Source organism: Falco punctatus, assembly GCF_963210335.1.
Source record: "Falco punctatus genome assembly, chromosome: 1".
Taxonomy (NCBI): Eukaryota; Metazoa; Chordata; class Aves; order Falconiformes; family Falconidae; genus Falco; species Falco punctatus.
The window spans coordinates 123,491,688-123,514,721 of record NC_137580.1 but is presented as its reverse complement, the minus strand read 5'-3'; the positions used below and the strand labels follow the sequence as shown (position 1 = coordinate 123,514,721).

At 41.3% G+C, this 23,034-nt stretch overlaps 1 protein-coding gene across 1 annotated transcript in view; it reads left to right on the top strand.

Moving 5' to 3' along the window:
• The first annotated feature begins 8,496 nt into the window (after window positions 1-8,496).
• Window positions 8,497-23,034, top strand: part of SMURF2 (SMAD specific E3 ubiquitin protein ligase 2) — a 63,273-nt gene continuing 48,735 nt past the window's right edge. The window contains exon 1 of the mRNA XM_080378209.1: window positions 8,497-8,878. Within this exon, the coding sequence (XP_080234335.1) occupies window positions 8,827-8,878 (52 nt within the window). The 5' untranslated portion in view covers window positions 8,497-8,826. The remainder of the gene's footprint in view (window positions 8,879-23,034) is intronic.

Below are 23,034 nucleotides of genomic sequence, written 5' to 3'. Positions count from 1 at the left end.
CTGTCAACAGAATTCAGTGTGCCATAGTTAACATGGCCAAACCCCCATTTTAACTAAACGCAAAGCTCACTTCCTCATAGCCAGCCTACTGGATACTAGACTCAAATTGAAATATATTTCAAGCAATATAATCCAAGTTCGTTAAATTTGTGGCAACCAAATTGTGCAAGGCACTTGGCAGAACAACCGGGATATGACATTTGCTCAAAAAAGCCTGAATTTTGCAGTCAGTGAATGAATACATATGCATAAAGGGGCTAGATGTATCTGCTTGCAGGATGATTGCATCTGGTTAGAGAACATATTGCCTGATTAGCCATATTGCCCCTGAATTCTACTGCTAAAAAGAAAAGAAAAAAACCCAGACCTCCAGTTCTATTTTAAAGGGTTTCAAGAGTGGAATAAAGGAATGATTCAAGACACATGGTGACAGATTTTGCTTTAGGTTACTTTTAGCACTTCACTAGACCCACTAACCTACTTACATATCTGTGCTGTTCTTCTCTGGCATGCAACCTTGCTTTATAATTGTTAGGATGAAATAATTTCAGAGATAACTTTATCTTAAATCCTCTCAAATCAATTTCACCGTGGAATGGTGGGTGATTCTGTTAAAAGAAAACACAAAAGAAGCTAGCGCAGACTGTGGATGGGCTAGGTATTTCTGCAGGTCAGAAGGTGTTAGGAATTGGATAAAAAAAAGGATTGTTGTGCTTACTGAACCCGCAAAAGCTTTTGTGTCATGATTGATCTTATTTATGGATTTAGTTTTCATGTAGTTTATAAATATCTACAGACTCGTTAACAGAAAACAAAAACAGTGTGAGTGTAAGCAGTACACATGTTTTAAGAAAGCTCATTCTGAACCTCAGTGGTTGCTTCCCTGTGACAGAAAGTAATAATCTTGTGGAGTTAAGGCTCTGTTAGCTCTCTTTGTCTTTCAACCTGGCAGATTTAATTACCTGTAGGAGTACACGATGTTGTTACAATTTGATAAATCTCCTAGAATTAATCTGGTCTCTTGAACGGAAATCTTTGGAAGTAACTTGTATGAGACACATGTGAAAATTCACTTGCTTGAAGAAACACGGAATATCAGAACTACCCCGAGATGCTTGCTTTCTCTGCCAGCATTAGAGGGGCAGAGGAGTCCGTTGCCAGCCTTGTTACCTACCCGTATCAGTATTTGTCTCTGATATATACCTGTGGTTCCTGTAACAGTTTGGAACAGGATAAATTGGTCCTCTTGAAAACCTCATCTTAACCCCTGGCATGTGGAATTCTGTGAAGCTAAAACCATGATGTTTTAATCCCTAAATATCTAGATAAGTAATGATGGCAAATAAGAATGAGCTAATTATGCTAAAGTATTAAGGCTTATCAGCCAATGTTCTAGGGCTTTTTGGGAGTCAGGAAAGCATCTCTGCTTTCCTTGGCTGCATGAATGGAAGGTGCATCACAGAACATTTTTTACTTCTTCCAAAGCATTAAATAGTGGCTATGGCCCAAGCAGGATGTTAACTAGGTAAACAAAGAGATTGATTTAACATGGCAGCTACCTTCCCATGTATCACTGCTGATCAACAGTGTGTAAGGGGTGAATTTACAGCAGCAGGACTGAGTCAGCTTTTGGCATGACCGTCAGTGGCACCCTGCTCTCAGCATCAGTGTAATTAAGACTCAGGGAGACTTAGAATATAGGAGATTTTACAGCTCATCTTTTGCAGACAATAGAACTATTATTTCAGATCGATGCTGGGCCATGGGGGATAAGGAAGATTAGAGAAAGTTTGGTATTCCTTTAGTGGCTAAATAATATGGCTTGCTTGAATACAGTGCTGTATGTCAACTCCCTTAAATACTTGTTTGGGCTGACAGTCTTCCTAATAACACTTCATTTGTCTAAGCTGCATACCACTGGGACAAATACATGCTGTGTCAAGTTGAATCAGACAATATCTGGAGACAGATGTTGTAGTACGGTAGTAAAGTAAATTTTTGATACGTGTCGCAAAGAGGAGACTGTTTCTAACCATCTTATTCTGTAAGGTCTTTTATGAACCTGTTTATATTGCCCAAAAAAAGCTAAGGATGAGATTCTACAGTTGTTTCATTCACAGAGCAACGTGATAAAGTCCTGCTGCAGAGCAGTTGCATGATGGAACACATGGTTCTTCAGGAAACCTTAGTAATTTTAGTTGGGATACTTAGTGTGTAGCTCTCAAAGCACTTGACAAAGCCGGTCGTCCAAGAGTCTGGTAAAGAAACTATTATCAACAATACTCTATGGATAAATAAGTGGAAATGATGGAAGAATAAAGGAAATATTTTTCAGAATGAGACCTTTTTGGCTCAGGACTTTTGAAGACCTAATTTGTACTTTAAGTCAGCATTCCCATCAATGTTGAATGTAAGACAAATCAGGGAAAATATTTTAAGCCTGAGATACTTCATTATGCTTGAAGACTGAAGCTAGGCTCTGCCTTTTGTGCTGGGCTGTTAAAAATCCTATGCAAAGCCTGCCGTTGGGCTATGGGTTGTGAGGCACTGTACAGCACAGAACGATGTTGAGTTGAGCCAGACAGTGGGGCTGCAACATGGGTGTAATCTCTAATTTTTTGCCCAAGCACCAGGACATGGTTTCTTACAATAATTTACCTCTTTCAGAAAGTGAGTTTTAGGCTCTGGCTAGTAATAAAATGCAATGCAATACATCTATTTATTGTCTGTTCAATGCCTGTCTCTTTAAAATCTGCCCTTCCTCTTCTTCCTCTAAAGTGGCATTAGGATAGTGCTGTCCTGCAGGACATGAGGAAGAAATAACATGGCTAAAGAACTGCACAGAGTATCTGTGCATCAGTTACTGATCTGTTCTGGATGGATGGACTTAAAGTTATCTTAGTGACTAACCACTGGAAAATCCTGTGATATGGGAGCTCATGCATTTTTTTGTAGCCACAGCTGCAGTCATTTCCCTTCAGAGATGCATCATTTCCCCAAGACACATCCTGTCTCAGAGGGCTATGGTGTCTGCTGCTCCAAGCTTCTGTCCCCTCTCTCAGTAGCCAGACTATGGGTGGAGATTTCCTTCCTAGTTTCTTCTCCTGAAAAGCTTCATCTCAAGCTCCAGCTTGAGAAATGGATTGAATCTTGACCTCTTGCATAAACATTGTCTCTGCATGCCAAAGGGAGTCTTAGTGAGAACCAGAGCCCCTGTCTAGACGTGCTTCTTCATCGTATAAGTCTGACAGGTATGTCTTCCATTGCTGGGGTAACTCTCTTCGTCTCTGAGTAGTAATGGTGCCAGAGTTAAACCAGATACTTAAGCATGTGCATCTGAATACATTAATGTAGCTTGTTTGCTTCACCAGCAACACAAACAATGCTCCAGTCTGATAATGTTCATAATCTGCAAAGGGAATAAAGGAATCTTGTACAAAGTGAAACTACCCATTCCTACTCTGTCTGCCTGAAATGCAGAAGCACTTTATACATGACTTCAGTTAGCGTTTGATTCTTTTGCACAGAAGAGTGGCATGAGGGTAACGTTGCCTCACGGAGGACAGAATTCCATTCAGGAACGGGGCAAAACCATGATGGATCTGCAATGAAATTAGGAAGTACTACAGTACTTTAGGTATTTGCTACAGTAAGAAGTTAACGATTGGCTTAGAGAAGGATTAGAAGAAAAAACCTGTGCCAAAGAGGCATCCTAGGAGAACGATGCCCACTGCAAGCAAAGATGTTGATGGAGCAGGTCAAGACTGCTAATCTAGTCTAATGACTAGATCTTACTGAGCAGTGTGTTGGGACATCATCTTAGGTAAGGTCTGCTTGTTAGCAGGCATCGCAATAACACGGTAAGAGGAAGCCCTTGCTTTGAAGAGCCTTGCTGTGTTAATGGTAGAAATCGGCTTGGGACAGACAGTACATGCTAGTGAAAAGTACATGGCAGGCAAACAAACTAAGGCTTGCTTCTTTAAAAGGATGTTCTGCAAAGTGATAAATAGGAATGCTTTGAAAGGGAATGACTTAATCAGGCAAATTAAGAAAGAGGCAGGGAACACTGGTGGCATAAATGTTCAACATTCTTCACAATTATTTTTTTTTATTCATTTTTTTTTGCCAATGTCAACAAAGCTTTACCAAAAAAAAAAAAAAAAAAAAAAAAGGAAAAATATCGATGTGATAAGAAAGGGAACAGATGTGTAAATATTTCAAGTTTATTTCTTTTCAGACTAAATTGGACCTGATGAATTTAAATCTTAATGGGGTTGCCCAAGTGTATACTGCTGCAATACATTTCTTCTCAGAACTACACCATTAGGTGGCAAAAAATAGGCATTTAGCATTAACAGTTGCACATACAATGGAAATACATCACAGAGAAAAAGGAAATGGAGGTATAATTCTCTTCTGATCAATGCTGTCTTTAACTCAAATGATCTCTAGAGGGGGTGTCTATAATTCAACCACAACAGGCTCTGGGGAATTTAGTAAATGATGACTAATAGAAAGAAATACAATCCAAATAATTGTAAATATCATTATTTAAAGAAATGTCTCAGAAAAATAGTTTCAACCTTTTAACTTACAAAAGTTTAATAATAGGGGCAGAACTCTCTTGTTTTCTTGATATCATCACAGAAGCTGGGGAAGAATGTGATACACCACCAGCCAGCAATCATTACTGCTGAAGGAATGTGCTGTGATTAAACCTCTATACAGAAAGAAATGGAATGTAATTCGTAAATGTTGATTTGCTTTGAACACACACCACATGCTGAAGAATGAGTTTCCAGTGTACTCTTCCATTTCTAAACATGGAGAGGACCTCACCTCCAAAAAATTAACTACAACTATCTCCTTCTAAAAATGAACAGTATTTGGTTAAAGATGTTTGTTCACGATTCCCAGTGTCCAAAACCACTAAATCCTTTGAGAAATATCTGTGAATGCAAAGCCTTCTTTTTCTTCCTATTGGGAAATTCAAGAAATCAAAGCCCTTTTTTGTGCAGCTATAGAACAAAAGAAGTTTTTGTATTTCTAAATACTTCTTCAAAATTTTTGCTACTATGATATCAGCTATTTTGTCTTTATGGACTCCTCTATAATCCTGTCGGTGTCCTCAAGATGCCCGAGCTTACCCTTTTTCTATATGTTTCCTCTAGCCCTTGAGACTGTGCCCCAGTTGCTACCTTCTGGCTAAAGTGGACTGAATGGGGCTCCCTCCTGAGCCCAGCACAGGGCTGTCATCCAAAAGTGAGCTGCAGGGTGATGCAAGGCACTCCCTTCCCTCCGGATTTGAGCTAGCTACCTCATCTTGAAAGGATTTGTTGCTCAATGATATCAGCCTAGAGTGAAATATGGATCTCTTGTCAGCAGCTAATAATGATATTTGCTTGCTTATCTCACAAGATCAGCACTGTAAAGCATGAAGCCTTTTCTCACCCTTGAAATGGAACTGCATAAAGATGAAATTTCCTCTAAACTGTTGGCTACTAAAACCTAAAGCAGGATCAGCAAGATATCTATTCTATTAATCTGAGAATATTTTGAGAACTTGGGGGATAGCACTGGCACAAGAAACTCTTGTTCATAACATTCAAGTGGAATTCTTGTGTTGGAAAAATAGCACTTTCAATCATCAGCTACTGTCAGTGTCTTTGGTCTCTTACACTCGCCTGCAGTTCCTGGCGCTTTACAAGGCTTCCTGACCTCTGCTCTCTGCAAATCTTCAGCAGATCCCTCACGGAGCTGCTCATCTTAAATTCTGCCTGGCAATTATACTCAGTGATGGGGATAATGAATAAAAATCCTGATTTCCCTATGGAATTGGGAGATACGATGGGACAGAAACATCTGCAGGACATCCAAGGTGCAGTCACTGTGATGCTTATACAAAGCCAGATGGGAAGAAGCGAGCAGTTTGCATCTGGTGCATCCGTCTGCCCAAGTGCAACCTGATCTAGGTCATTTCTACTTCTCTTAGTCAAGAGGGGACATAGTCCTGACCTAAATGGGACACGTATCATGCCTGCAGGTGCTAATGAAAGCTAAAGCCCCTCTTCTCTCATCCTATTAAATACATACCTACTGTACAGGACTTTCTTATATGTCACTGATGCATTTCAGCTGTATTAGTAAACCAGCTCAAGACATGTAGGCTATTTAAAAATAAATAAATAAAATCAAACACTGCACATATTTAAAAAAAAACGCACAGCACTAGCAGTAATCTTACAGACAGTGCATTGTATATAGTGAACCAAATGCACAAACTGTCAAATAATGTTCTAACACTTGCGATATATCACAGAATTTTCACTGAAAGGTGAGCAGCCTATCCAAAAATCTTAGAAAAATGTATAGTTCAGCAAGCTCCTTTCTGAAAAGCAGTATGAAACTAATTATACTTCATGACTTTTAAAACACTTTTAATGAAAGCATTAAAATGTTCATATACCTACCGAGCAATAAAATACTACATTTAATCCCAATAGGTTGGTTTTTCTTTAAGTATTGGCATTGCAATTAATGTCTCACACACTCGTTATCCATTAGAGAAAGATCATGTGGCAAGAGTACTATGTTTAACATAACATTAAATACTTTTCTAAAATTATATCAGAATTATTGAATGCTGGGTCCAGAGTGCTGCAAGACCCCAGAAACAAATGATGACCGCATGTTAGGAAAGATCTAGAGTAACCTAAAAATATGTTAAGTAGTTGAAAAGTAGCTTTATATTTTGGTTCAGCAGTGACCAGGTAATGTTGCAATATTTGCAAACCATCAGGCATTTGCTTTATATAGTTGGTTTTAGAAAAGGATAATTCACCTGGCTATGTGAATTCGCAACAGATTGAGACTTTAATGGTATGACCTTCAGTTATGTAGGCTGATTTTCTTTTTTTTTTTTTTTTTTTTTCTTAATGCAGGAATCAGGACACCTGGAATGTCTTTGAGGTGTGTATGATTTTACGTAACTATTACCTAATAACTTTTTTAACTGTTTCAGTGCAGCATATAAGCCATAGAATCAGCAGATACATTGTCTTTTGTAGTAAGTGAAGTTTAGATTTCACTTTTCACTTTTTTCAAATTCTCTTTGCTTGAAGTAAGTGGCCAAGCAATTAATTGGCATTTTCTCTCACGCTCTGTCTACGCTGTAAAGAAAGGTTCATTTCTAACACATTAGCTTTGTGTTAAACAATTAGGCAGGCAACGGTACGGTCCTGTGTGAGGAAGGGATCCCAGGTCCCAATCCATGAGGAAGGGATCCCAGGTCCCAGTCCCAGGACTCCCTTGCCCCTGGGTGATGTGACATTGGAACAGCAGTGACTGCCACTGCAGCAGGAAGCACTGAAAATTCCTACCTGGAACAGCCTGGTGCTTAAAAGACACTTTGGGAGGAAGGAGATGTGAGCCCACATGCACTGGCTGCGGGGAGGGCTCTCATGTTGAGGGAGGAAAGCTTTGACAGCCACATCCCACTTCCAAGGCCTTCAGTGGGAAAAAACCCGTTCCTCGCCCCAGCTTTGATTTAACAAGGCCCAAGCTCCGAGCTCTGCCAAGGTGGGACCACTCCAGACGCGCTCATAGCTCAGTTCCAGGTACATCACTCCAGAAAGTCCCCCCTGGGTGTCCAGACCTTATCAGCTGCCTGAAGCACAGGTCACCTTTTCATCCTATGTTTGGATCCCAATCCGTAGGCTGGGTTCTACCGTGGGCTCGCCCATGCGACGGCCCTTGACAGCTGCCTCAGGAGGAGGAAGGCAGGGCAATGACACTGCCAACTGTGTGCAGAGCATCAGTAGGAATAGGTGCGCGGTTTGTCAGCTCACGCGGCTGCCCTCACAGCTTCTCCGGGAGCTTTTCCCACCCTCCAGAGCCCCTGCGACCCCGTGGAAAGCTGCAGCTTTGTGTGGGGCTGGAAAAACTCTGGAAAAAGTCACCTTTCCTCCAGCACGGAAGTTAAATTAGGCCACACGGCACGGACGAAAGGCTTTTTTTAATTAGTATTAGTGTTTTTTGAGACTGGGGCTCACAGAGATGGGTGCAGACTCCTACAAAGCGCTGGCAAGAAGCCAGGCGGGCTCCAGTGTGGGGGGCCAGTACGTCGCCCCCCGCCCGCGCGGGACATGGCCCCACTCCCCAAGCGTGGCCGCACGCGCGTCAGCCTGGCTCGCAGTGTCGACCGTAGGGCCTGTAGCCATGGGTGCCTCCTCCCGAGCCCCACGGCAACTCACCCCCGCGCCCTCCCCAGGAGGACCCCCGGCCCCTCTCCCCCTGAGGAGAGGACCCCTGGCACCCCCCTCTCCCCTCCAAGGAGAGGGCCCCCGGCACCCCCCTCTCCCTTCTGAGGAGAGGACCCGCGGCGCCACCTGACGCGATTCCCCCCGCACCGTCCCCGGGGCGGGCTGCGGCTGCCCTGCCCGGCGGGGGGCGGGCGGGCTCCCCCGGGGGCAGGCCGGGCCGGGGGAGGGGAGGCGAGGCGAGGCGAGGCGAGGCAGCCCGTCTGTCCGCCCGCCGTGTGGCTCCGTCCACGGCTTTGTTGTGCTCGCCGCCCGGGCTCCGGGCGAGGGGGCGGGGAAGCGGAGGGAAGCGGGGAAGGCGGCTGCGTCTCCTCCTGCGCGGACCCGGCCCCGCTCATGGCGACGCTGGGCACATCCGGGCTTCTCCTCCTTCTGCGGCGGCTGCCGCTGCCCTGAGCGCCCAGCCCGACTCCATTGGCGCCTCCCCTCCCCCCGTCTCCCTTCCCGGAGCCAGAGGCAGGGGGAGCCCGGGGCAAGGCAGCGCTGAGCCGGCGGAGCGGCCGGGGACATGTCCAACCCAGGGGCCCGGCGCAACGGGCCCGTCAAGCTGCGACTGACAGGTAGGGCTGCGCGGGCGGGCTCCGCCGGGGCCTGCCGCCGCCCGCCGCCGGGGCCGGGGGCAGGGAAGGGCCGGGGGGAAGCGGGGCGCAGAGCCCGGCCTGGCGGGGCGAGGGGAGCCCGGCTGGCGGCGCGGGAGCGGGCTCCCTCCGTGTGTCTTTGAGGTTGAACCTGGGGCCGGAGGCGCCCCTCAGGCCTGGGGAGGGAGCGGAGCGGGGCGGGGGGAGGCGGCGAGCTCTGCCCTGGCCCGCCACGGGCTCCGCACCCCGGGAGCAGCCCGGCCGGGCGGGCTGCGGGGCCGCCGTGCTGGGCCGGGCCGGGCCGGGCCGGGCCGTGGTGCCGTGCCGGGCCCTGCAGCCCGATGGGGCCGCCGGCGTGGGGCAGCCCCGGTGTGGCCGGGCACCGCCGCCCCTTCCCGCCGCCCCGGCTGCGCTTTTTTTTCCTTTCCCTCCCCCTTGGTCTTCTCAGTGTAAACTCGAAAGAAACTGTCACACTCTTTGTTTTGATCTCTTTGTTTGTTGTTACTTTTTTGTTATTTCTAATTTTTTTTTTAAACCAACTTCCTCAGTTGAGACTGTGCACACTTCGCCGGGTGAGGTGCCCTCTTTCAGAAAACCGCTTGACCTCTAATATTTTAAAATATCGTAAAAACTCTTCACCTGCCAGCTGGGAAGGAAAATAAGTTGTTTTTATGTACCTAAACAGTATGTCCTTCTCCATAGAAGAACCCAGGTAAACAGGTTTAGGGAAAAAAATCTTGCAAGTTCTGCTAGAGATCACTAAAAAAAAATACAGGAGACTTTAAAGAAATGAGCCAATTCAGAATATTGTAAGTCCCCCAGCAGATAAACCCTATTTTGTATTCTGCAGTGTCGGTGGGTGAAGGTAACCGGCTAGAAAATAACAGATAACGCTATAAGCACTCTTCCCTGCATGGAGAGGATTTAACCAGCTTGCAAAACAAATGTTTTTAAGAGCACTGAAACAGTTGATACATTTAGGTTTGGTGCATGAGAACTATTTCCAGTTTCATGCCTAATAAAGAGACGTGTTTTCATACTTGTCTTTCCTAGTCTGTTATTTTTATGGGGAAGGTAAAAGGTATCTGCTTATGTTTTACTTTGGAAATACTTGGATTAAATTTGTAAGGTGGTTTTCATAGAGATTTGCGAGTGTCTGTATATTGCACTTAAAAGTCTGAAATAAGCATAGCTGGGACTGATGCATAGTACAGTGCTGGCTTGTTTTTACAAAGTGTTTTGTAGCTTTCTCTTCAGGTTATTGCTTTTTTGATGCAGTGCTTTAATACTTTTTTTTTCCTGAGCAGTGAGTGCTCGGACCGGCTTATCTTTTGAAACATTAAAAATGGTCCATAGCCTTACGTAGAAGCTTGGAAAACGCTGTTTAGGGAGTTGTCTTTTTCACTTTTGGATTTTGTGTTCTATTTTGTTTTATATTTATTTTTGTGAAGGATTAAGCATAGAATGAAATCTATACTGTCTGTGACAGTATAAATGTGTTATGGGGAGTGTGTGAGCAAGAAATAGGCAGTAGTTTTACATGCTGAGTTGTAGTTGTGAGGTCAGCCCCTAGAAGAAGCAGGTAGAATCATCTTAAGGAATGTTTCTGCATTTTTTTGTCGTCTTATATATTTGGAAGGGAATATGCAGAGCACAGGACACAGGCAAAATTGTCTGTCTAGGGACTGTTCCAGAGTTAGCAGCCCTTGCAGCTGCCGGGTTCTGGTACTTGGAAGTTTACATGAAACATTGGCCTGTTCCTCCAGTTAAAAAGACTTAAGTTATTTTATGCTTTAGCTAATTGTGAGTTGCTTCATGTCAGGTCGTTTGTTGTAAGGAAGCTTTACATGTTTAAGAAAAACATTGAATTTTATTAATTCAGCTGACGTTGTCAGTTCTTGCCTAGGAATAGTTTTAAGTGTTCTGTGTGGTTTTGATTACCCTTTTTGATTGGAAAAGCAGTTTGAGGGCTCTTGAATTCTAAAACTGTTTGGAATTAAAAGAATCTGTATATCCAGTGTTTTTAAAAGTTTATTCTTGAACTGACAAATGCTATTCAATCTTAATTTTCTTTGGCTGTGTGAAACTAGCAGTCTTCTGTTTTGGCTTGGATATTTATAGGATTAATTCTGCAATAATTGTATAATGCTTATCTTTTCTGTTCATTATCTCTAAATTAGATGGTATAGATTAAAAAATGGATTTCGAGAACTGGATTCAATTAGCAGTTTTTCAGGACATAAACATTAAAGGTTTAGATGGAAGACATTGTTTTGACTGACTGGATAAATGACAGGGTAATGTTTGATGTGAGTCCAAGAACTGATCTGGAGCTAGTGCCCAACTTCTCAGTCCATTTTGAGGAGCCAAATAAAATATTTAACCTAGGCCTCATTTTGCAAAAAAGGTTGATTCTTTGTTGGGACCTTAAGAAAGTTCTGAGAAATGTTTGGCATACCTTTACACTAAGTGTTTAACAGTTTATTTAGGTCTGGGTTCCATAACAGAGAAAAACCACAGCAGTGGCATACTTCTTCTAAGTTTTTATTTAGTTTACAGTGCATCTGTGTTATACATTTCTTATAAGAGGTTATTCTTTTGCTCCTAGGTTTAGTTGTCTGTCATAAACATCACTTGAATCTTTAGCAGTAGGTATGTTGATGCTTTCTGCACCATTTTGAGCTAGACAGTCACTGGGTAATTGTTAATATCCAAAGATCATGCCTTCTGTGATGCTTTGCTTATCTAGTATGAGGTGTAAATGCTTATTTCTAATTAAAATATAGGCAGTGTCATTGAAATTAGCTAAAGTCTAGAATTGCACTAGTCTTCTGCAAAATTTCTCTTAGCAGCTTGTAATAACGTTACGCAAGGAAGCTGTGATATAAGGAAGGTTCCTTCAGCTCTGACATTTTTACCACCATTTTGGCTAGTCCTGGCCTGAGTACATCTGAGTTCTACAAAAGCTGCAAGGTCAGTCAAGCCTTCCATTCTTACTGTGATTTTTCTCAGTGTTGTGTTGGATTTGTGGGTTTGAAAATACGCTGTACTCTCAGAGAGAATGTGCTGTTATTTCTTTCATCTTCCATGCTGAATTGCACTGATCTTACACTCCTCAAAAAAAATTGAAGAATGACCGTTGCTTTCAGTTGCTCAGTGAATCTTTCATGTCTTAATCTGTGCGTTATCTAATGTTAAAATAGTTACATTTGTCTGCTTTCACTTCAATGACAGTTACCTGAATGAAGTTCATAAAGCTGTTTTTATCAAAAACAAAGATACTTTTTAATAGTGGGTTGAAGTCTGCGAAACTACGTGAGCTCTAGAATATACTGGGTTGAATATAGGTTAGTGCAGGGGTTCAGTTCGTGTGTTACAGCTAGCGCTTGTGTCAGTAGTTAACAAGTAAGGATACTTGGATAGCTGCAAAGTGCAGTTACGCTGTACTGTAAAAGGGGGTAATAAATATCCCATGGATAAAACTGGAATGAGCTGGAAGAGTTTTGATGGTAAAGAGTGAGAGGTAGGCCTGAAGACTTGTTATATCTGGTTTTCCTCCTCCTTACTGTAGGCTTTCAGGTTTCCTGGCAGGGTTTGCTAATCAGGGAAATAAAAGCGCTGGGTGTTGTGTTGTAGAAAATGGACAGCATCTCACCTTCTGTCCTCCTTCTCTCTCTTGTTGATTTTAGTGTCTATTCAGTCCTTACAGTACAAAGGTGGTACTGTACTGTAAGGTTGTAGTGTTGGAAGAAGAAAGTGCTACTTTTTTATTATTAGTTCATAGAAACTCTTGTTGTGATGCTAATAATATTTCTGGAGAGACATAACGTATTATTTAGAAACAGCCAGAATATTCTTGAGTTTTGCAAAATAAAGTGGAATCTCCAAACCTGGTTTTTGCAGTGACTAAATCGAACAGTTAATACAAATGGAAACAGTGGTTAACCGAAATCCTGAGTTCTCATTGGTGTTGTTGGAAGCAGTACTGAAGTTCATGGGTAGCAGGGCCTCATGGTAGGAGCAACATTACTGATTGACTGATAAAGTAGCTACCTGTATTTTTAAGTAGCAAGGCTATGGCTTCATAGTTCACTTAAATGGAGTGCAATTTTAGGTCAGTTTAAAATCAGAGTGCTATTGCTTTTTTCCCTTTGTAGTCCCTGGCTTCACTTTTCTGGACCCTCCCTTGCGTTCACTCCAGCAACTGTGTAGCTATGTGATGAGCTGAAAACTCATCCTACCAAGAAAAAAAATGGGTTTTTTTGCATTGAAGGAGAGGGATGCACACAAGAAGCCAAAAAGAGGGCAGGACTGACTCTTACCAGCAGCCTATAGTTAGGTAGGCTTTGGCTAACAATAAAATGGGGTTCCTTCGTGCAAGGTGCATTTGACTTAATGACACATGAGTTCGTAAAAACTAGTACTTCAGAAATCAGAATCAGTAAATTACATAGTAGGTGGATTAAACTGGTGCAGTTATAACAAAGTCAATAGGCATGTGTCTGATCAGATTGTATAGGGATTTATGGGTGCTTGGCCCTCAATATTTGCATTGAATTATGAAGTGTGTATATATATGGTTTTTATACATGCAGTATATAGTTATAGATATTTATGTACATATAAATCACTTGTGGATCACACAGACGCTAAAGAATTGTAATGAACAACTGAGTATCAATGTAGAGCAGTCTCAGCTGCTGGTTTCAATGGGATCAGCTTATACGACAGCTTTATTCACTTGGGTATAAAGTTAGCTATCTGTGTTCAAGGATAGGTAATAGGGTATTGTGGCAAGGAAAGCAAAGTTCAGAAAAGATTTCAGGGAGGAAATCATAGTAGGAAAACAGTTCTACAAGAGCTCCAATTAAAAAGGCAAAAAGGCCCAATATTCATCTTTGGTTGTAGAATCGGGAAGGTATCAAGTAGAAGCTAGTAGAGGATTTACATGTGTAGGCAACATATGGGACATATGCGGGAGACATATGGGAAATCTGCAGACAGTCCTAATGTTAATGCTTAAAAAAATAAAGCTGTTAGGGGAAAAATAAAAGACAAGTCCCGGGGGTAGAGAAAAAGGGAGTAATTTTTACCATTTTACTTTTCAGCATGTAAAGAGTTTAAGCTGTCCCGTAATGGCTGTCTGCATAGCTGAGCCTAGCTGAGGTAACTCGGCTAGTGGTGACAAACTATTTTCTATTTTCTTTTTTTGTCTGTTAATCACACTGAAAATCTGATCAGGCCCCAGATGAAGACATTTTGTCTTGATGTCCTTAAGGTGAATGGGTTGATCCTTAAAAGACAACAGCTTTTAATGTTTTTGTTCTGTTTTATCTTGTGGCTTTTGAAGTGTTTCCTTGCTTTGCCATCTTACTTTAGATGATGCCTCACCACTGGGCCAGACCTTTCTTGCGGGTGTTTAAAAAGGTGGGTGGTTTCTTTGGGTGTCTTCCCTCCTCTCGTCACAGTGATGAGGTGGCCTGACTTCTGACTTGGCTTAGTGGCACGATATTACTGCACAGGTTATTACGTGCATGCTTTAATATATAAAATATAAATGGTCATGACACATGCAATGTCTGAGATCATTCCGGTGACTTCTAAGAGGCTGGTAAAGATTAATCTCAGCAGTGTTAGAGAGTGCATATGAAAGTAGCTACTGTGTGGGTCTGCTATTAGCAAAGCACATTTCCTATTTGGGAAAGAGGATCAAAATCTCAAGGGACATTTGGCAATAGCATATCCAAGGAAGCAAAGTGTTGACTGTTTCTTGATACTTAAATACTTTTAATGAAAGCGCAGATAAGAATGTAACTTTAAAGAAATCTTCATCTATAGATAACAAAGCTCAGGACAAAATTGGCTAAGCATTATCATCAAGAGTTTAAGTGGGGAGACTGATACAGAATAGAGAATAGACGTGCTTAAGATCATAAAAAGGATAAGCCAGATAAAGCTGGGTTTAGAGCCACTATCTTTTGACTTTCTGCCCATGGCCATTGTTTCTCTTGAGTTTAAATCCACAGAAAACATGGTTCTGGTCTGGGCCCTCTGAGATTTGATTATTTGGAGCGATTCAGGTCTGGTTCTCTCTGACATGCTGTATTTGTGTTGCACTATCAGCTGTATTTCAGCATCCTGCAGATTCATGGTGATTACTTTTTTCTACTTCAAAATACTTTTTTTTTTTTGCTGTTGCTCACACAAATCAGACTAGGAGGACTGATACCCCCAAAAGTGAGTAAAAAAGTATTGCTTCGATGAAGTGGTGGTCACATTTTCAAAATTGTGAAGGTAAGAAAAAGTAGCAGTATGTGAGTGTATGTGGCTGTATCCTGTTGTTAATTTTCTGCAATGACTCTTGGCCGGTAGGTATTTAACACGGCTTAAAAGATTGTTTTCTTGCAGAAAGGGAGAGTTACCGACCATGGCTTTGGTATTGTCAGAGTAAACTGGTTCAATGCGTCCTTTCTATAATGAATTAATCTGAGTTGTTTCAAATATGCAGAGCATATATAGACTATATAATTTACAGGTCACAGTACAAATATGTGCCCAGATTCTACCATTCACGCTTAAATTAGCATGTGTGGTGCCATCTTGCCGCAACCGTTAGAGTGACAGTGCCATAGTAAAGCTTCCCAACCCGCAGCACCGTTTTTCGGGTTGTGCGTGTCCCTCTGTTCCGTCCTGTGCTGTTGCAGGGGGTGGGCTGAGGAATATGTCTTAAAATCAACCTCTTCCTCTCGTCCCCCATCTTTATAACTGGGTGTAGAGGGGGACTGTTGTGTTTTGGCATGTGTATATGTGTGTGAGTGGTGGCTTAAGTCGGGCAGGTGTTAGCAGAACAGCAGGCTGTGTTTGGGATTGGGGGCAGATCTTGGCTGATCACATGAAATAGTTTTAAACAAGTGACATACACTCATTTTCGTTCTGCCTTGACCCAGATTTTATTATTACTGATGAAGTTAAGTGGAGTCATAACTAATTATATGTGTCATGATACTTCCTTTTAACTTACCTTGCTATTTAATTTGGAGTTTATCTATAGATACATATATAAATTCAATTATAGATGCAGTTCTGCTTGTATTTAATTGAAGGTGGGAATCTGCATTGGTAACACTATAGACATTTTCTCAAAACTTGAGCCAACTTGGTGATTTCTTTATAATGCAAATAAAGACCAGGCTGTGCACTTCTAAAACTGCGTGCGTATCATAGGACATGGGGAAAGTAGATGGAGTATACTCAGTAAAAGTTTGCTGTTTCACTTTATAAAATGAAATGAAAAAAATGCCTGCATGTCTACTACATCCAGGTATTTTTCATAGAAAACATGTAAATGTACTAAAATGAATCCTCTTCTATTCTTGCTGGGGAAAGAAAGATGTGTCTGGGTTAGAGTACTTTAAAAAATGGCTGATAAAAAAAAACCTAAAAAAAAAGTTAAGTCCTTAAACATGCAAAGGAACTAAACATGTCTGGATAAAAAGCACAGAATTACATTCATGCTCAATTGCCTGGGATTAGAAACTTATAGCATTAATTATTTCAAGCATTTTGGTATCCTTATGACAAGTAATTTTTCAATTCAACTCTTGACAGAAATTTTTCACCTTATATTGTTCTGAAATGATTAATTTATGATGCGTATACGTATTTTTTTTCAGAGATGAAGCTCTTACCCACTGATTTCCCTGATGGATTTATTAAAATAATGGTGTATAGCTCTGTATGGAAGACTGTATGCAGTACTAAATGAGTGGCATTGCACTTAGGTGTAGTAATATTAAGGTGTCCTCTTTTTTGTTTAGCAGCAAAAAAAGTACTTCTGTCCTAATTTATAAAAGGTGATATCAGATGTGATATAAGAAACTTTGTAAGATGGGGCTGGTGTGGGCAGGTGCTGTCATTAGGAGGCAAAAGGGGTCATTTTTAAAGGTCAAGCAGGACAGCGGGGGCAAAAGTGTTGAAGATCTGACAGAGGGACGTGAAGGGCCTGTAAACGTACCAGGTTTTGTGTCACACTGTAGTGGAAGCAAAAGATGAACACAGGTTCCTGTGCTTGGGCTAAAACATCGAGAATCTCTCTCCTGTGTTTCATGCTGCCGGTTACAACACAGCTTTTAGCCAAGTAGTAATGGTTGCGTTGGCAGTGTGAAAATTTGAAGATACTGAGCATTTCTCTTCCTCATGCTAATATTAATACATACATTTTGAGAGTCACAGAATATATATGTTGCTCAGTACTCCGTTGAAATGGATGTGAAGGACCTTGTCCTCATGTATGCTGGAGTGCACTTGCTCAGCATTACTAGTTATGAAATCAAAAATGACTGGCAGCTTTATGCCTTGGTTCACAGCGTATGACATATTAATTGACCACTCTTTAAAGAAGGGTGTAATGCATGTTAAAGTGGAAATTTTCTACAACTTTTATTTGGAGCATTCTAGTAGAAAGTTCAAAAATGTTTTATACCGCTCTTGCGGAAGATTCTTAGTAATGGAAGCCTGTGAACAACCATAAAATTTTAAGTGCCATCTTTCATATAATTTCACATGAGTCTTATACATGGCATTTCTAAAGGTCTTAACAAGCAGTTCTGGATGTTTGGTAAAGCACAAGGTGTGGGTGGACAGAATTATCAAATGTATATATCACACATTATTATAATAAACCGGTGGTCAAGTATGGAAGTGTAGAATGGGGCAAAATTGCTGCTGAACTCTGTTCAAGCTAATTAGTGCTGCTGCACGGCAGAAATACCCAGCTACTTAAGGCAAAATGGAATTATCACATGGCATCTTGAATTTACAGACAGCATTTGCTTCTCTGAAAAAACAAGGCTATGTGCTTTTAGTCAAAAAGTTAAAGGATTTAAATCTTTGTGATTGTACTCATGCAGGGGTGGCCAAGATTTATCTTGAAGTGGTGATGTCATGTAACATTGCATCCCTTTTCTGAACAGCTTCCATTAAATTTCTACTTAAGAACTGGGTTGAAGGATGATTTAAAATGTTATTGGTTTTTGCTTGCTTCTGCAACAGGAGAAGGCCCTTAAGGAAAAAGTGACTTACAGTAATTCTCAGTAGTACATGCGTTGTGTCTGGCTTTTCATAAAATAAAATATTTTTGTAGTCTTCTTCCCTTCCCTAAGCAGTTCCCACAGTTCATAATGTTCTCTCAATACCTGCCCTACAAGGGGGTGGTAAAAAAGGAGGTTAAGATTTCTGTAGTCCCATATACAAGGATATACAATAAAGTTTTTGGTTCCCCTCCCTAACAGCAAGCGGTTTTTCTGCCTGGGGAGGTACAATGTATTTATATTTATCTGTGTCTCCCTTGTGCAGCCAAGAGATCACGAAGAAATTTCTGTTCATTTGTGAAATCTGAATGTGGCATTGTGAATACGTGCCTCGGATTTCCTCATTACAATATTTATCATTTTTCCTGAAAGTTTCTTTCCCCTGGTGAATTGTTCATCCTGTAGAATAAGTCAGCTATTTCCTGTGTATCAGCATAATGTAATTTAATCTTGCCGGGTAGTACTTTGGACCCATTCAAAAGCTTTATATTTTTTGTAAGTTGGTTGAAATTTAGAAACTTCACTCTCCACATTTAAATAGTTCTTCCTAGTGCAGTACAAGACTGGAGATGCACTTGTGCGGCACCCACCCTGCACCACTGTGATGGAGGAGCAGTAAATGAAAAGAAAAATTGTCCCTGGTCAACCTGACCTCTGTGAATGTTATATTCGCGCTTCAGCAGCGCGGCGAGTAGGAGCACTGGTTCCTGCGATTGCTTCTACTTCGTGTAGAATTTTGTAATTCGAACACAATTTTGAATTGCTTTGTCTGTCAGAACATCTTTGCTTTTTATTTGCTGTCAGTGGAATTTATAACCACAGTTGAACTTGTAATACCAAGTTGGAGCTCATAACGCCAACTATAGTTAGTGCTTCCCATTGGGAGACTGTCTTCAGTTGCTGTTAAGCAGCTTGCTAACACTGACATTTTTCCTGCCGAGTAGCTGAATTGGACTGAATTTATTTTGGGAAGATTCTGTTAAAATTCAACCAGTTTCAAGGAGGAGATTAAAATTATGTTGCATGCCTTTTAAAAATCCTCTGTTCTTGCGAATCCTTTATTCTCTAGTGGGAATGCTGTCAAACAGGGATGCAGTAATAGGCAGATGTCTCTGTATCAGCCCAGCAAGAATCAGTGCCCGGTTTAACAAATGGCTGGGGACAGGAGCAGATCTTGTCCTGTTGATGCTACACGCGGTGATGCACTCTTGTTGTGAAGAGAGGCATTAATTAGAGTACAGAGGGTTCAAAAGTTGGATGAGGGTGGGGAAGAAGGGAGTGACCTGGAAGAAGGAATTGTCCTGGACAAATGGGCGGGTGGTGGAGACCGATTTTTGGCAGGACAAGGTGCTGGGGATCTTTCGGTGCCTGGACTCTGGTGTTGTAGCAATGCATGTGACAGAGGGTCGCAGGGGCAGCCTGGATTCTTGTGTTTCCAAAGTTTTTAACACTTGGCCTTGTAACCACAGAATGCTGTTACTGCACATGCAATGTTATTGTTAGGCATTTGAGTGTATTACTTGGAAGAAGTTGTCATCTACAGCAGAGGTGCTTTGTAAGAACTTAAGATGTATAACAAATGCAAAGAATGTAAGCGGTTACAGTTAGATAGAGGAGTTTAAAAACAAACAGGAAAAAACATCCACCCCGGGATTTTTCCCATCTGTTCCTTTGCTCCACATGTTCATCACCTTGATCCTATGTAGAAGAAATGGGGAGTTAAGGGCGGGCTTCTAAGTGGCTGTGATTCATAACACATAATTCAAATAAAAGCTTGCAGATAAGATCAGGATTACTCCTTATGTGTAGAACAAAAGAAATTATTCAATTTTTAGCAAAGTTGAGAAATAAATAAAAAAATCCTTAGTTCTAAGAAACAATGTGTTTTGGTCACATCATTAATGCTCATATTTTCCTGCTTTAAAAGGGTCAGAAGACTTTCTGTTAAGTAATGAGTGATAATAATTGAATTATGTGGCTTTTAATGTTTCCTTGGCTAATTTACATGTCATCTATTCACAAAGATTTTGGAGTTACAATTAATATTTTTTTCAGATAAGTGTTATCTGCCATTGATGAGTGAGTTGCATGAAAGATTTGACCTTTTTTAGTTAGTCAATACAAATACATTAAATATCAAATGGACAGAGAAGGCTATGGCAGTCACCATTTGTGTGCTCTGATGGGTCTTGCATTCTGTGTTAAAGATTTCTCTATAGAGGAGGGGAGCACTCTAATTCTACGCAGTTTGTTGCCACTGGATTTGTAGCAGGGGAGGTTGCTGTCTTAGTGGGTTGATGCACTGTACTGTGCTTTCCTTATCCGGAGTCGCCTGTGCTGGGACAAGCTGTGATCTTCACTCTCTATATGAAACACACGTGCATATATGAGCCTGCAAAAGAGTTTAAACAGTGAAGAAACAAAGTGGGCAGTGTATCGCCAGCAAGATAAAGGCATCATGTTCTGTTTGACAGTTCTTTTGGAGGCCTATTCAGAAAATAGCTATATGCAGACAAAGGGAGAAGCTGTGAGTACTGTCAGATGTATGATTATTATTATTTTTTTAGATAACTAAAAATAAACTAACTGATACAATGCGAAATTGCAAGGTTTCATTTCAAGTAAACACACACTTACTATTGTCTAACCATGAAGACAAATGTGCTTTAATTGTTTTTGTATTTGTACACTGCTGTCACTTGTTGATACTTAACAGTGCTTCTCTCTTCCCCCCAATGTTTGATACGAGGCTAAAACACAGCCTGCACCTATGAAGACTTCTTACCCAAAAAGCTGCTCATTGGGCAATTATGAAGCTATTAAATGCTTGATTTTTTTCAGCTAATCCCCCTTTTTCGTGATTTAAGGTCTGTGAAAGCCCAAACTACTTCCCAGGGAGTGGTTTGGGAGTCCCTGGGATGTTACAGTCTTGAACTTTCCAGGGCTAGTGGTCTGTTTCTACGTGCATCACCTTTGTGCTGAAATAAATACCTGTTTATCAGCTTGAGTTGTCAGAGTTTGAGAGGTGAGGTATGTCTTTGTTGTTTAAGACCGTTAAACAGCTAAAGAATAGAGCACAATTTCCATCGGATATGGTATTAACTGTATTTCATGGAATTAGCTTTTTATAAGAAGATACTTTGTTATTTGTGCACATACGCATGTTTCGTGGTGTTTGAGTTTGTTTTTTTTTTCAGGGCATGCTTTCTTCATTGTATTTGGTTGTTTTTTTCAACTTTTTAATTGAGGTATTTACAATATAGTTATTTTTGTTATAGTGAACTGTTTTATTGTTTCAGAAGTGAATGAATCATATATTCTGGCTTATTTTTTCCTGGCAAATATTTTTCTTTAATGATTACTCAGGCTAGCTTAAGTTGTACAGATGAATAATACTTGAAATACAAGTATCTCATTCATCATTTCAAATGTTACAATGAAAAACCTTGTGGAAAAAAAATATATATAGGTCTTTTTCCTTGTAGTTGTGAGAACAGTGCCTTTACAGGGGACTGGACTGGCGATGTAGCTGTTGTAGGGCAATGAAATAATGCTGCTGCTCAATTTTATTACTTGTTTCTGACTGCGCCCCCGTTTCCTAAAATCCCAAGACCTTGTTCTGTTTCCTAGGTTCCTCTCCTCCGTCCTACCTGGAAGAACAGGTGCTGGCTCTGCAGCTGTGGGTGCAGCAGGCGGTTCCAGATCCGTGCCCCCTTTGCAAGGGCAGGTTGGCTGCAGTAGATAAGGAGTTACTGGGGTGGGGAGAGGATGTTCTGCAAATCCCCAAAGGGTTGCTCCAGTTGCCTGTAGACAGGCGCGCCCTGTGTGTAACTGCATCATAGCAATCTGCTCACGCAGGTTTGCTGCATCACTATCAGCTGCTCAGAATTGTTTTTTCCCTGCACCCATAAATTTCTTGTGCTTTGTTTCCTCTTGTTTTAGGAACTTGCTGCAACTTTTCTCATTCATACTATGCATTAGCAATGCTGTTTGCGCTCTTTCATGCAGTCCTCCTGTATTTATATTCTAGAAGCAACCTGTGCTATGTATAGCATAAACCATTTCCCACTCTTTCTGCTGTGAAATTTGTGCTCTTGACATCTCTTACTTATTTTACAATTGTTTTATTTTTTTCCTGTCTGAAACCAGTCAAGTCATCAGCCTGTTTTGAATGTTGCATGGATATTGTTGTGAAGAAGGACGTTAGGGGTTGATCCTCTGCTAGTCTACAAGTAGTTTAATTTAATTTTGACAACAAGCATAGCAGCAGAGAAGGGTAGGGTGGTGTGGAACCTGCTCAGGGTAAATGGCCTTTGCATGCTGAATCCCAGTTTCTGAATGGCATTCCCAGGCCCAGGTGGAAGGGTCCAGGTGCGCTTCCTCAGGTGCGCAGCGTGAATTCACAAAGTCAGGTCTGAACACTGGAGATCAGTAAGCAGCTCCACAGCCCCCTGAAAATGCAAAAGGAGAGGGGAACGTAAATACTCCATATTTTTTGTTAGCGGAGTGGATGCATTCTTATACTTTTGTTGATTACACTGAGTTTTAAAATATCTGGAAGAGTAAGTATCGAGAGAGCATCTAATATGTGGGTATGTGTTCCTGCGAACACAGTGAGCTTTTTAAAGTGCAGTAGGAGTTCTGGGCAGTGTATACAACCTGAAAAGAGCGAGTCTACTTTTTTGCATCCATAGAACTGATTTATGTAACCTAGAATGTAAAGAATTAAGTTCTGGTAGGTTTTGTTTAGGAGTAAAAATGTCATACACAAATTGTTTTTTCATGTTTCCTAGATTCTCTGTAGGTAGGTTTAAAAAACCCAGAAAACAAGCAAAACAAAACCCCCCACATATTTTCTCTGTTGCCCCTACCCTTTTAAACTGCTGTCCAGACAAATATTTATAAACAGAAAGTAATGCAGATTCTTTTGCATGCAGAAAGCCCTGGGGAAAATAAGGAAATGTTTTAGTGTGTGTGAGGTGTTTAATACTTTGTTTTGCTCTGATTTGTCCTTCAAAGAGCTGTGAAGGCCTGCCTAAAAAACTAGAA